This window comes from Dermacentor andersoni, chromosome 9 (genome assembly GCF_023375885.2).
Source record: "Dermacentor andersoni chromosome 9, qqDerAnde1_hic_scaffold, whole genome shotgun sequence".
Taxonomy (NCBI): domain Eukaryota; kingdom Metazoa; phylum Arthropoda; class Arachnida; order Ixodida; family Ixodidae; genus Dermacentor; species Dermacentor andersoni.
The window spans coordinates 43,420,575-43,434,438 of NC_092822.1; the positions used below are offsets into that span (position 1 = coordinate 43,420,575).

The 13,864-nt window shown below is 48.1% G+C and overlaps 1 protein-coding gene across 1 annotated transcript; it reads right to left on the bottom strand.

Moving 5' to 3' along the window:
* Window positions 1–746: 746 nt before the first annotated feature.
* LOC126527734 (uncharacterized) lies at window positions 747–8,244 on the bottom strand. Its single transcript, XM_050175609.3, has 2 exons — window positions 7,828–8,244; window positions 747–2,802 (listed from the first exon to the last, which is right to left on the bottom strand). The coding sequence occupies exons 1-2, from the start codon at window positions 8,119–8,121 to the stop codon at window positions 1,519–1,521; spliced, it is 1,578 nt and encodes a 525-aa protein (XP_050031566.1). The 5' UTR covers window positions 8,122–8,244; the 3' UTR covers window positions 747–1,518.
* Between the last annotated feature and the right edge of the window lie 5,620 nt (window positions 8,245–13,864).

Consider the following 13,864-nt stretch of genomic DNA (forward strand, 5'->3'; position numbering starts at 1 on the left):
TCCGCGCTCGTGATTCGACAAAAAGCGGCCGCAGAGGCGCGCGCGAGCTCACCGGCGGTCACCGGCGACCATTTGGCCATGTACCGTGTCGCGATTAGATTTAGATTCGGGAGCCTCGTTTAAACTTTGTGCCGAACACCAGAGGTTAATAACTGTTCTCTGTTGCTTATATAGGAGCTTCGCCTATGGTATCCCTTGCTGCGCGCGCGGTCTCGCCTTCCCCTAGCTGAGGCCGGTGGGGCGCGTGGGTGCGCAGTGGCTAGTCGGTACACGGAGCGGGCCGGAGCAGGCACGGACACGGCACCATGCATGCATGCATGGCGGCCAGGAGTGCTCGAACCCGTTGCGGTCGTCCGGCGCGCGCGTTATCGGATCGTACGCGCCAGTGAGCATAGCGAGGAGGCCCCAAATTCTACGGATATACCCGCCGAATCAACGTTCGCGTGATTGACATAGATTCTGCAACCCGAATAGTGCCCGCGGTGTCTTAAGATAAGCACGACACGAGTGTCTTCAGAAATTTTGACCTGCCACTCAATTTTGGTGCTCGTCATGCATCTAAGTACGTCCAACCAGCTACTAACACTTTGACATTTGTGGTAAGTGTGAACCTAATGTCCGTTTTTGTAGTATTGTGCACTTCCGCTGGAATCTGTTGCAATGTTGCTATAGTTTGGAGCGCAAAACCCTAGATTCTCTCTCTCTCTCGTTTTCTTTGCTTTGAGCCAAAAAATCACCTAGAAGGCTGTGAGTCAAAAATAACTTTTTTTATTTTGAAAGAAACCAGGCAGATACACATTTGAAGTCACACGAATATGCGAAAGGTGTACAAATCAGAAAACAAATGTCACCTCGAAATAATTTCAACATGCACAAATCAACGTGGACAAGTCAGAAGAGAACACCGCAACGCAACACGGAAAATGACGTTGTGTGAGTGATTTCATGAATCCCTTCGCAGTCGCGGCTTAAGAACAGTATTCCTCTGTTTCACGACCTACTGAGTCACTATGACAAACTGATTAGAGAAGAGGTATTTGTATGAAATACGAACTGTTGTATTTGCTTAGATTACACTGAAGTCCATGCACAATTTGCCTTTCACGCCATAGTATGTACTTTTCTATTAGATTTAGCGGCCCCTTCTAATTACACTGGCAACCTTCGCAAGACGCACACTTCACTCTTAGGCTGACAGCCTACTCACGCGTTTCGCTGTGGTCAGATGTTTAGGGCGTCGAACTTCTGAGGGTAAGTTCTCGTCCTGAGGTTCTACGCCGATGCCTACACAGGAGCTCATGGAGTTTTCTAAGGTTTCGACGTTATCTCGCCACTGCTCGAGAGTTGTCCAACGCGTCTGCAGGAAACAGTCGCTTTTCAAAGTGGACTTATCACACGCGGCAAGGTAACAATAGCAGCGTAAAAACAGCCTTTTGTTTTGACGGCAAAAAGAAAGCATACGAATCGGATGTAAATGCAGTTCCATAGCGTCATGGTGCGCTCGGCTAAAATCGTTGATCAAAGTTGAAGCCGAAACTTAAGTTCTCCGCCTTTTATAAAGCCCTCTGCACCGAGCGTTCGGGTTTCAACGTAAAATAACACGTCATTTGTTGAAGCGTCGGATTCGCTGAAAGCACCAGGAGCGCAATCAATGCAATTGTCATTACACTGGTTCTCGTTTAGTACCGTCAGTGCGGCATTGTCGCAGGAATACCAAGGAGTGTCCGCAAATGAAAGACCGCGGACCAGTACTACAAATCGCCCTACAGCGGTATTCGCAAAGACAATGTGCAAAAAGATATCACTGCGGTGCCGGAGAATCCACTCTGCGAAGACGCCTGCCTTCAGGCTAAATATTTTGCCAGCGTTTCTCAAAGTTACAACGTACGCACCTGAAGTGCAACACACTTCAGAAATCCATGGGCGGCCGCCATGCGACAGACACTCCTGCCGCATTAATTCCAGGGTGCGTAGTGATGCACTGGCTAATTCATCCAACTTTCGAAGGATGAGCTTCTTTTCCGACTGCCACGGCATGTTCGTTTTCCCTGAACTGGTCGCAGCAACGGCACCTTCACTTTCCGAAGATAATTTTTTCTGCTCACAGCAGTCAAGCACTCTTTGAAGAGGCTGCAGTTTCAGTGCTAGCGTCGAAGAGAGATGTGCCTGAAGTGTATCAATTTTTACCCCCAAGTTACTTTCCGAGTCTCTAAGCGCCGCGGTCATTTCCCGAACTAAGGCAGCGTAATTGGCCTTTGATTGATCGACGACTTCGTTCATTTGACCCTGAAGATTGGGCAGGTGATCAGAGCACGGATCTCTGAATAGCACCTTCAGCTCTGTCAGACCGGTGTTCAGCTGTGCAACCGTACAGCAGATACTTGACTTGAATTCTTCCATTTTGTGCACCAAGTTTTCCTCGGAACTCATGACCACGTCGCTGATCTCCGACAAACGCACGGCTTCACAGTTCCTAAATAGTTGCAAGAGTTCGTCCATTCGCCTCCGAGCTATTGCCAACTGCTGGTGACACGGGCCTGTCGGAATGGACGTCATTTCGTCCATTGTTTCACTCGGGTCACGAACGGCTAGTGAATCGCCACGTTCGCAATTCTGTGCAGAACACGAATCACCGCGGGAGCATCCGGCCACATAGTGCGCGGCAAGCTCTGTGCGCTTCACTCTGCGTGCACACCGTGGGCACTGGAGGGTATGCAAGACGCACTCTCTCTCGTAGTGAAGCAGTACAGCTTCGATGGTGCCTACGAACTCGCAGCCGTTGCATTCATTCCAGCAATGGGCCTGGAAATAAAAAAAAAATGCGTTAAGGTTGATAAGCTTCCGGCGTAGATATGCGTGACGAAACAGGGCCATCTAGAGATTACAATTTTACTTGGTCACGGAGTAACAATATTAGCAAGTGATCAAATATTTTCAGTGGTTGCCGCTGGGATGATTTCCAATGGCACCCCATCTGAAACAGGCAGAAGACTAGTAGTTCAACCTAGCTTAACTAATTAACCTGCGCTACATATATTGTAGTGAAATCCGGTTACAATGTCTAACCGGGGTTGTTGGAGAAGTATGGGAGAGGCCTTTGCCCTGCAGTGGGCGCAACCAAGCTGATGATGATATATATTGCGGTCTACAATTCAGCTTTCCTCTACCTCGCATTTATCGCCGTTAGAAGGTCTGCGTTTATTCTGCTGTATTACCTACACCTGCTACGACCCCGGAAGCTTGCTCGCTTTCTACATTTTCTCCCCCAGACTTCCGAACGCCTCCCGTTTCTTTTGACCGCTGAGCAGTTAGAGCATGCAGAGTCGCTACCTGGCACATTCCCTTGGAACCAGATCAGCGTGAACATGGCCATTAGAATACAAAATTAGAAATAAATACTGACTTTAAGTGGCGGGAAACTTGAAGCGACTATAAGGCCCGCCGTAATGGTGGAGTGCGGGATAATTTTGACCGCCATTATATATATATATCTATTTAGAGAGAGAGAGAGAGAGAGAGAACCGCAACTGTATACATAGTGCGCTAGGCGACCACAATGACAATTCCTCCTCCCGTCGGCTGCTTCCTAGTAGGATGCACACGGACGTGTAAGGCGAGCTTGTAAGGACTGCTTATTCTTTTGTTGCAGCCCACCCACGATTATTTCAGATTTTTATTTGTCGATAAGCGGAATCGCTGTCTCGCGCTGTCTTTCAGGTATCACAAGATCAGCGATCGTCTTCGACGAACGCGCTCGGCGTTTTCGCAACGCTATTCGTTGACAGCAGACTTCTCATTTTTTTAATTGCGATAGCAATTATAGGGACACTGCAAGCGCATATGTGCCGTCCGCGTCGCCGTGAGGTTCTGCATAAAGTCCAACGGCGATAACACACTCCCCGCGCGTCCTATACGCTTTATGTGCGAGTGAAAGTTTATAACAGCTGTGTCTTACCAGTACTCACGTACGGGGCAGAAACCTGGAGGCTTACGAAAAGGGTTCTACTTAAATTGAGGACGACGCAACGAGCTATGGAAAGAAGAATGATAGGTGTAACATTAAGAGATAAGAAAAGAGCAGATTGGGTGAGGAAACAAACGCGCATTAATGACATCTTAGTTGAAATCAAGAAGAAATGGGCATGGGCAGGACATGTAATGAGAAGGGAAGATAACCGATGGTCATTAAGGGTTACGGACTGGATTCCGAGGGAAGGGAAGCGTAGCAGGGGGTGACAGAAAGTTAGGTGGGCAGATGAGATTAGGAAGTTTGGAGGGTCAACATGGCCACAATTAGTACATGACCGGGGCAGTTGGAGAAGTATGGGAGAGGCCTTTGCCCTGCAGTGGGCATAACCAGGCTGATGATGATGAAAGCGTGCGAGGAGAGCCGACGATCGCGGCTCAATCTCGTCCGCGCGAAAGCGACAGAAGCGGTGAGGCAGGAAGCGCGCAGTCTTAAAACCCCTTAAACTTGGTAAAGTAGTGCCACGCTTTGAAGAATGCCGCCTCCACTTCGCGCGCTCTGGCCGAGGCCGACGCCGAGTCGCTATTGGCCTAATGGCATCACGTGGGCCCTCGCACCGTGCATCAGCGCCATTTTTGCTCGAGAAGCGTCTACGGAGTGGCGAGGAGCTCATGTTGGCGCCGTTTCTACGGTAGAGCAATGTAGGCGGCTCCACGGTCGACGAGGCAGCGTGGAAGAGAGGAGAAACGAAGAGGAGGGAAGGCGGAGGAGAAGAGTGTCATTACTTTACTAAGTACAAGGGGTTTTACGCAGTCTCGTCGCGCACTTGGAGCCCAACATTGCGAGGCATCGCGGGAGAGGGGAAGGAAGGGTGGCGACGTTCTACTTCGGCTACAACTGCGCATGTCGCGGCGGCGCGCTGTCGCGCCCTAGATTGCACGACCGTATCTTGAGAGCTGTCTGCGTTGGGGCCAGAGTCTAGGTGCGGCGACGGCACATAGCTTCGTGCGTGCTGTGTGTTCTCGGCGCTCACTTTGCATTGAAGCGATACGAAGCACGAATGTCGCTTCAGTCGCTACTGCTGCGGCATTTCCTCACGCCAGCGGTTTAATAGCGAGTTACCGCGGTCACCAAGTGAGATGTGTTGGTGTTTGCTTGCGCGCGCGTGACACGATGCATGTTAAATTAGTATGCCTATGCTCACAAGTTTGTATTGTCGATAAAAGTACTATTATTACCTGGTATAGCTGTCCACTAATTTGCTATCACCATCGACGCTACGCCTTTCGGGCGAAACTGCGACTTTGTTTTCTTTTTAGCCACTGATGATACATAAGGCAATGTTATTTGTGATGTTCGGAAGAATATAAACATTAACTGTAGAATACGAACTGCTGCAGTCATTTGATGGCTGGATCAGTCCTATTTGACATTTCCCGTCAGTCAAATGAGGTGGAGTAAAAATCACTAACCGCATAGAAACGTATTTAGGCTTCCACACTCATTGTGTAATTCACACACTGTACAGTTCCGTGAACGTCCTATCGTGGTTAAAGAAAGGCGAGTTACCAGCGGTTGACTCAAAAGAACGACAAGACCTTGCTGGGCTAATTAGTACGTGTGCCATGTGGTTGGTTCTTTTATGTTCGCCCATGCTTGTTTGCGGGTGAACAGTGGCTCCCTGAGAATACCTTGTGTTTCTTTGACGTTAAGCGCTGTCGAGTCCCTCCAACTTCAACGGCACGTTGCCTCGCTTTGGGCTCTTGCAAAGCACCCGCTATCTAAAACATACTTCACTTTCCACTTAGAGTACGCAATCTCCAGGCCTGGCAAGATTTTTAGTATGTACTATCTCCGCTATGCGCACATATTTTTTCGTTGAGTAGAATCACACTCTCGGTTTCTGTTTCACGTGCGCGCCGATTGAACTAGCCTACCAGGGTTTCATTTCGGCATTTATCACTAACTACGAATTATGACTGCTCCGTACATGAGTCTACGCTAACTTAGCGTGTCTTTTTCATCCCTAGCTTCATCGTCACGACCTTTTCATTGGCTGCAATGCATTGGCTTTCATTTTCAATAGGTTGCAAATTGTGTAGTATACAAGACGGTAGGGGCTAGAAACTCGTAACGCACGAACCCCAGAATCGACCTGAACTCAGTAATAAAAAAAATGTCTGCAACAAACTGCTTCTCCATGATCTCAAAATCGAGAATACGATTGCGAGGACAAACATTTTGTCTCTCTGAATACATCTTTAAATTATCATGCCGATTACAATCGGAATACCCTGAACCACCGCCTGAACAATCATAAAACGAAACCTGCCTCAATGTTAGCGTCCCTAGTGCTCAAACATAGGGTGGTTCGGCGTTAGACATGCAAATATGCTGCGAAATGAGTCTTAACATACCATTTCAAACATACAACGCAAGCTGAAGAAATGACAAAGAAAATAATGGTGGGAAAAAGACAGTGCGTAATAATCCCATGCGTTCATGATCTATGGCAACAAATATGAAAGATCTAAGCATCACTCGCCCGGTCCCTCTCAACCAAGTGTGCGGCAATGGAACGCCCGAAACAGACATGGAATAAACAACGACTAAGTTTCTTCGTCATGTGTGCGGCGTACATCCAGCCATAATCTTTCTTTTTTTCTTGTTGGCACAGTTACGTTCGGCAGAAAGGCCGACGCAGTGGTTCTAAAGCCGCGCCCGCTTGGCTACCGCCCACTACGGAGGGGGCAAAGGTTAGTAAGGTAAAGGACACGAAAAGTAATACAGAGGCAGTCAGAGTGAACACACTTGGAGATGAATGTTCGGCGACATTCAACAGCGCTCGTACAGTCAATCAGCCATATTTCATCAGGGCATGCCATCAGGGCATGCAATCAGTCATATTTTCAATGATACCGCAAAGCCGTCGATCGCATGTTCGTGAGCGCCGTGTATATCACGGTGACCGGTGGAGAAGCGGGGGATAGTACGCTGACGCGCGCAATGAAATCTTCAGCGCAACCGTTGTGTGCCACGCCCTTTCGCCTATGACAGTGCAAAGCATTTGGCTTTGTGGCCGACGAGGCATCATCGTTCACACGTATGCCCGCCGGTTCCTCGCTCGTGCTGATATTTTGCCACTTTCTCATTCATCTTTAGCGCATGCTTCATTCCTGTGCTAAGGCAAAGCAATGAAAAACGCATTGTAGATGCCATAACGCACCTATTTGGCTTCACACCGTTTTAAGCAGGGTCGAGCAAGTATGTCTGGCAGAGGGATGCATGTGTCTTCGTGGCGTAGAATTAACTCGAGGGTTCAGTATTCATTGTGCGCGAACTATCAGTGGTCTCGCCATTTTAAGACCTTTACCATGAGAAAAGCCGGAGCTCGCGTGATACTGCTAAAAATCTTGTTGATTGCGCTTCAAGAAGCGCAGTCATGTTTTAGAATGCCCTGCGGAAGTTTTGGAAACTGTTAAGTCCATTGCTGGAACACGAGGGTTATTGCTAAAAAGGGAGGCTAAAACGGTCGTGTGGACACGGGGCACTTGGAAATTTCCCGGGCTTTGCAACAATAGTACGTCGCATACCAAGGCAACACCAATGTGCAAAGTTAAATTATTTCACGCAAGATTTCGTCCGCAAGTTGCTGTAATATATGAAGTAGTTAACCCAACCGAAGGGCCGCAGATTGAAGATGTACGGCTCTGGGAACCCCGCTGATTGAGACTTTCGAACCGCCCTACCCGCATACCTTGTCGCAGCGATGCCGGCTCTGTGAAAGGGAGCATTCTGCACTTTCTTAACAAGAAGTCTCCGCCAGTACCACGAGCAGAATCGAGCTGATATTCACTCACCTTGAGGCTGCTCGCTCTCGAGGCAGGGAAGTCATTCCATAAGCACTCGCCCTCGTCGAACGGTTGCAGGTCCAAGGGACACATGCAGCGGCCATCTTGATCTCTGGCGTCGTTGCAGGAATCACACAGGAAGTGCGAGCAGGGCAGCTCCACCGTTCTACTGGGAACCGTGCGGCAGAGGCTACAGACGCGCGACTGCGGCACTTCTTTTGTGAAGTGGATCGGGCGCCAGTTCGCTCCAACGACGTTGTGGCCGCTCAACGTATGCACCGCACTTGCCGCCGGGTCCGGCATGGCAGCGGCTTGGTTTGGGGGCGTTTTCCGCACTGAACAAGGACAGGCGAAGTGCCTGTTTCCGACTTCTTTATCCGGTGGAACGGGTGTTGTTCAACGGCTGCGATAAACGCGGTCACTGGCTACGCGGATCTGACATCACGCCTATATAGGCAGCCGTGCCCTTTCACCCCTCCTTCCAACTCCTCACCCTTTGCCCTCTCTCGCAACGCACTCACCTTCGAGAGCCTACGCGCGCGCCCGCTGGCCCGACGCCAGCTTAGCCGGCTGCATGACGTTTCAAGTTTCGTTATCCGCTGTTATCGGGAAGCGTGCGCTGCTGTGCGTTGACCGGCGTGGGCAGTTTCGTCAGTTTCGTAGTCCTCGATAGCTGCGTGCTTGTGCTCCGTCATGTTTCACCCGTTTCATGACTCGCACCATTCGCGCATGCTACAGCGTTGCACGAATACCTCGAAAACAAGTCCTGCAAGGTTGTTCCGGGTGCGTAAAGACAACAGGTGTGAGCGCAGACCCAAGAAGACCAGAAGGCGCATGTACACCAACACGGCCCTGTCCATGTGTGCGCTCCATGAGTCTCCGGGCTTCGTTGCGCCTTGATTGTGCTATACTTCCCTCTTACCAGTAGAAATAGCTGACAAATAGGTGTTCCTCCTCATTGTCACCAGGTCTATGACTTGTGTTTTTCTGTGCCAAGTCTCATTCTGCAACTTCAGTAACTTGCCCAGCTTTCCATTCCGCCCTCAGTGCTTGTTCTGTGTCACGTTGTACAAACTTACTAAGAGCTGAAAAATTACTGTTCGTGTTTGTGTGTCATCTCAGTAATCGCCGATGGGAAAACCGCCCGAACAACCTTCGTGTATATGCATGATACGCTTTCTTTTTTCTTCTGAAAAGCATGAGCATTCCAAGTCTCCTAAATGCAGATTCCTGCAGTTCGTGTTTATTACACAAAGGGGTGCCCAGTAGGTACGACTTAGCGTCTTAAGTGACGTAATTTTAATGCTAAGCATTGCATTCGAAGTGAAAGAAAAGTCATGTGGTTGGCTTATTTTACCTGGTCTTTGAGAAATAGGCCTTTCTGCGAATGTCGTGTCTTGTTCATTTTGTTCAGTAGTAATGAAGATGTCAAGCATTTCATCTACTTTTGTGCAGGTTTATAAGTAAGCTCTTGTTTTTTTTTGTTTTTTTTTTGTATGGCTTTCAAGCAATCTTAGCATTTCATTCTATATTTAGGTGTTTTCCGTGTCATTGTTTTTGCCATTACCAGTGAATTTCCCTTTCTTTAGTTGTCATGACTGTCATACACATAATCCAGTTTTGTGCAATATATCAGTGAGTATATTAGAAGTTCTCAGTGCGCATATCAGAAGCACTTCTACACTTTGATCTTTAGGGCATTATATAAACATCTACCTTTTATATGTGTGTACATGAAACGGCCTTCGCGTTTTCTTGAGTTTTATTTTTGTTTATTTTACTGTCTGTGAACTTTTGTGTTGCTTAGTAATCATGTACTTGTCATGCATTTTTCACTTTTGTTTATTTTCTGAGCGTGTATCGTACCAAGTTAAGCGAAAATATTTGTTTTTGGAAACGGAAGTCAATAAAACGAGGCCAAATAGCTGTTGTGTTGAAAGTGGAATTTATGTACCTTCTGGCATATGCTGGCATACTCAAAGCATGGACAAGGCTGGGTGCGGGCCACTCCGTGGTGCGGGCTAACGCATAAAGTACTCACGACGCAACACGCGCCAGTCCACAAACAGTGCCTGGGCTAGCGCACATGCGCGATAACGAAACAATACGCGCAGCGGACAGGCAAAAAGAAAGCAAAAGTTAAGGGGCGCGGGGCATGGGGTAGGGTGGAAAGTGAGCGGAGCCGGTCGTCATAATAAAAGCAAAGAAAAAGCGAACAGCGCCAGGGTGAGGAGATGCCGCGCGCCTGCTGTTTCCGTTGCCATGACAACGTAAACAATCGTGTGCGCCGCCATTTTGCCAAAGTATCGTCCTCCTGCTAGGGCCGTAACTGAAGGGGACCTTGGCGCTAGCGTCGAAAGAGCGTCTGCTCAAAAACAGCCAATGGCAGCCATTCAGAGATTCACGCCTGGGCCTTCTTCGCGATAAACCCGTGCGCCCACATACAGTGCCTGTTCGGTTTATCGCCAGCATTGTACTGGGAAACCGATGAGCAATAATCGCATCTACGCAGTGTAAACTAGGCCAAGGAGCACTGAAAAATGACAAGTGTCCGGGAGAGATCCTTGAACAGCGAAAGAGATGAACAGGCGGAGAAATTGCATGCCCAAGCCACCACGTTTGGCCAGCTAGATTGCCATCGACTGTAATAAACACCGTAACGAACCAAGCAACACTTTAGGCAGTCTCGGTGCGCATCGCAAAAAAGACCTTGGCCCTCATTTGAAACGATCCGATGCTCTCAGTACTTTTTTTTTGTCGTCGTCCCCTATTGGCAGCACGGCGGTGCCTGAGCAATGGACGAAAAGTAAAACGAATGGAGGAACTCGATCGTCGCAAATTACCGGCCCACTGCAAAACCGTACAAACAAAAAACACTGAAATGCCAGAGTCATTGCCAGAAACACTGAAGTGTCGGAGATAACATTGTTGTTTGCCAAGTGTGTTTTTCCTCTCGTTTACGTTATCTTCAAATGAGCGTAATCATATGGGTAACTCAGTGATATTCTGGCACTGAGCACGAGATAACGCTATTACATATCTCGCATGCGGGTGTGTGCGGGAGTGTATCTTCTTCTCTCATTCTTCTTAGTCTCTCTACGCTTACTGTACAGTGATCATGCCAAGCTTGGACCCAGCCTCGCCTTCTCAATTATTCTTAAACTTGTTATCATTATTTCTGTATACCTTCACGGCATTGTTTTAATAGCCACCACAACGAAACATCTGACACGACGGCAGCGCTCAATGGCACTGTTGTCCTCTTTGCACAACATTAGAAGCGGTCGGGCGAAATTGCTGAATATTCTATCATTTTTGCTGTTGTTTACTTCGAGCTCTATGCCACATGGGAAGAACTGAGACTTGAGAACTCATGAATCCATCCGTTAATGTAAACAAATGTCGCCAGGTGAAATGGTAGTATGGGCATATATGGCGATGGTGGACTTCTTGGTAACATATTGACTAAAGATAGTTGAGCTACGAGTACAAAATAAGGCGCATTGCACACAGAGGCGCTAATAAAGAGTGTGATGATTACTTCCTTCGCCGAGCTGGACAAACTTCAGCAAACGACATCCCAGATTACGTGAACTACATTATAATCAAAAAACCAAACAGGAACCAGAGATAGCTCCCGAAGAAAACTCGGGAACGACAAAAATCGTCATCGCAGGTGCGCAAAATTCAATTCTTGCCAAAGTTAAGGAAGCTTTGCCGAGGCGTGCGTCTGCGAAATTCTGATTTTGCTTAACTTCAGTTGTAGTCTAATGACGTCACATTTATTTGTGATCACGGTAGCAGTTTTGCCGAAAAGTGGTTCGTACCCACGCCTCCTGCAATGTAGTGCATCAGCTGGCGCTTTTTTAGCCTTACCGCTACGGTCTCGTAACCGTTCGTTTGCGTAGGTCCAGTCTTCTCCCGTAACACCGATTACAGGACAAAGGATTTCGATAGATCACACACGTTTTTCACTCAGTGCATTTTTTCCTGTGTGTTTCTTTTATCATTTACATTTCCCATTATTTGGGGATCCGTCTTATGGTGTTTATTTATTTATTTTTGTCACAAACTGCTTATTTTACTGGGTGCTGAATGAAAAAAAAATACATTTGTACGTTCCTTCGTCCAGGTAATTTTTTTAGACTGCGGTATACCTCGTGGATGATGAGAACATTGTCAAATTTCATTTCCAAAAGCGGGGCGATCTCCTGTGTTAGGCACACCACGACTCGCATGTACTCGTTGCAGTAACGCTTATGCTGTACAGTACTCGTTGCAGTAACGCTTATGCTGTACAAACCGCAAAGCAGTATGGGTGGCCTGCTTTTAGGAGCCGTGAAGCTTGCTTCTCGAAACTTACGTCAAATAAATGTTGGCGGGACCTATTAAGTGCCCTGTTAAAGTACATCTAAGTCATGCCCCTTTTCACTAAATTTGAATGGCCCGAACGGAAGGCGACAAGTGGCTTATTTGCCTTGAGTTCATAACACCAACAGGTAAGATGATCAGTGAACACAAAATTTAACATCTAGGAATCTAACAATTCAATCTGCTGGCATTTCAGCCGGAAAAAGAAGGGGACGAAGAGAATTGTGTATGATAGATAAACATTCAAGTGTGCCAACCTTAAACAAAATAAGATCATCTACATAGCTAACAATTTTAATACATTTATGTTCCTCGATACATTGGGACACATGTCGGTAAACCTAGGCTATAGCAAATAGCAATATAACCTAGCCGAACTGAAACAGATACACGAACATTTGATTTCTAAATCAGGAATGTTGTTCATTATGAATAAACGCCGAAGAGAGTAAAAACTAAGCAATTTGCCAGCTCAACAAAGTAACAAAAAAGACAACAAAAGAAGCGTCTATCCACTGTGACGGATAGATGGCGCCCTCGATTGTTGACATGGTGCAAAATATTTTTCTTCAATACACCTTCGCTCCGGGTACTTGCAGAATGCAGGTGACGCCATGGACCCTGAAAAAGGCCGCTCTTGTTACACCTAATGGCCTCTATCAGTTTAAAGTGATGGTGTTCGGGTTACGTAATGCCGCGGCTACATTTGAATGTATGATGGACGCTGTCCCTCACGGTATTATGTAGTCAGTGTGCCAGTGTGCTACCTCGATGGCTTTATTGCCTATTCACTAACTTTTGCCACGCCCCTCAGGCGTCTTTCCACAATTCTTTCTTTCCCGCAGGCAGCAACCTACTGTGCTCGGACACCTCGTCGATTCTTACGCCGTCCGTCCCGATCCCAAGAATGTTCGCGTCGTCAAGACTTTCCCCGTGCCGACCTGTGCCAACGACGTACCAAGCCTTTGTGGGCCTCTGCTCATACTTCCACAAGTTCGCACGCAATTTCGCCAGCGTTGCGAGTCCTCTCAGCTAACTTCTCAAGAAATGCGGGGTTTTCGTCTGGCGTCCGGGACAGGCTACTGCGTTCGCCGAGCTTACCGTGTGGTTCGCTTCGCCACCAGTTCTCGCCCCTTTTGGAGTGACCGCCCCAACGGAAACTCGCACCGATGTCAGCGGTCATCGAATCGGCGCTGTTCTTGGTCTGCGCGAGCAAGGTTGCGACCATATTATAGCGTACGCTTGCTGTCTCCCGTCCCAAGCGGGGCGTAATTCATTACTGAGAACGAGTGCCTTGCCCTCGTTTTGGCGGTGGGTACATTTCGCCCCTACTTGTAAGGCCGGACATTCACCACTCATCACCGAGCATCTCGCATTATGCTGGCTTTCGTCCGTAAAGGATACAACTGGACATCTTGGTCGGTGGGCTCTACGACTCCATGACCACTCATACAGAGTTGTGCGTAAGAGCGACCGATTGCATGAAGACGCTGAATGCGTGCCGGGCCATCCGATAGAACCACCAGAGCTTCCCGACAGCCTCGAGTATACCTGCATGCTGTCGCTTACTGAGTTTCAGAACATCGCAGATGAGCGACGCCGTGACCCTTACTTACGAGAGATCCTTCTCCGGCTGACTCGTGAGACATCTTCACCTTCTCTGTGCATGTTGTTA

Bases quoted from the DNA above. Each gene is read 5' to 3' on its own strand.
- LOC126527734 (XM_050175609.3), bottom strand. From the start codon at position 8,121: ATGCCGGACCCGGCGGCAAGTGCGGTGCATACGTTGAGCGGCCACAAC. The intron at 2,803-7,827 runs GTGAGTGAATAT...TTTTATTTCCAG, and splicing joins CGAGAGCGAGCAGCCTCAAG to GCCCATTGCTGGAATGAATG.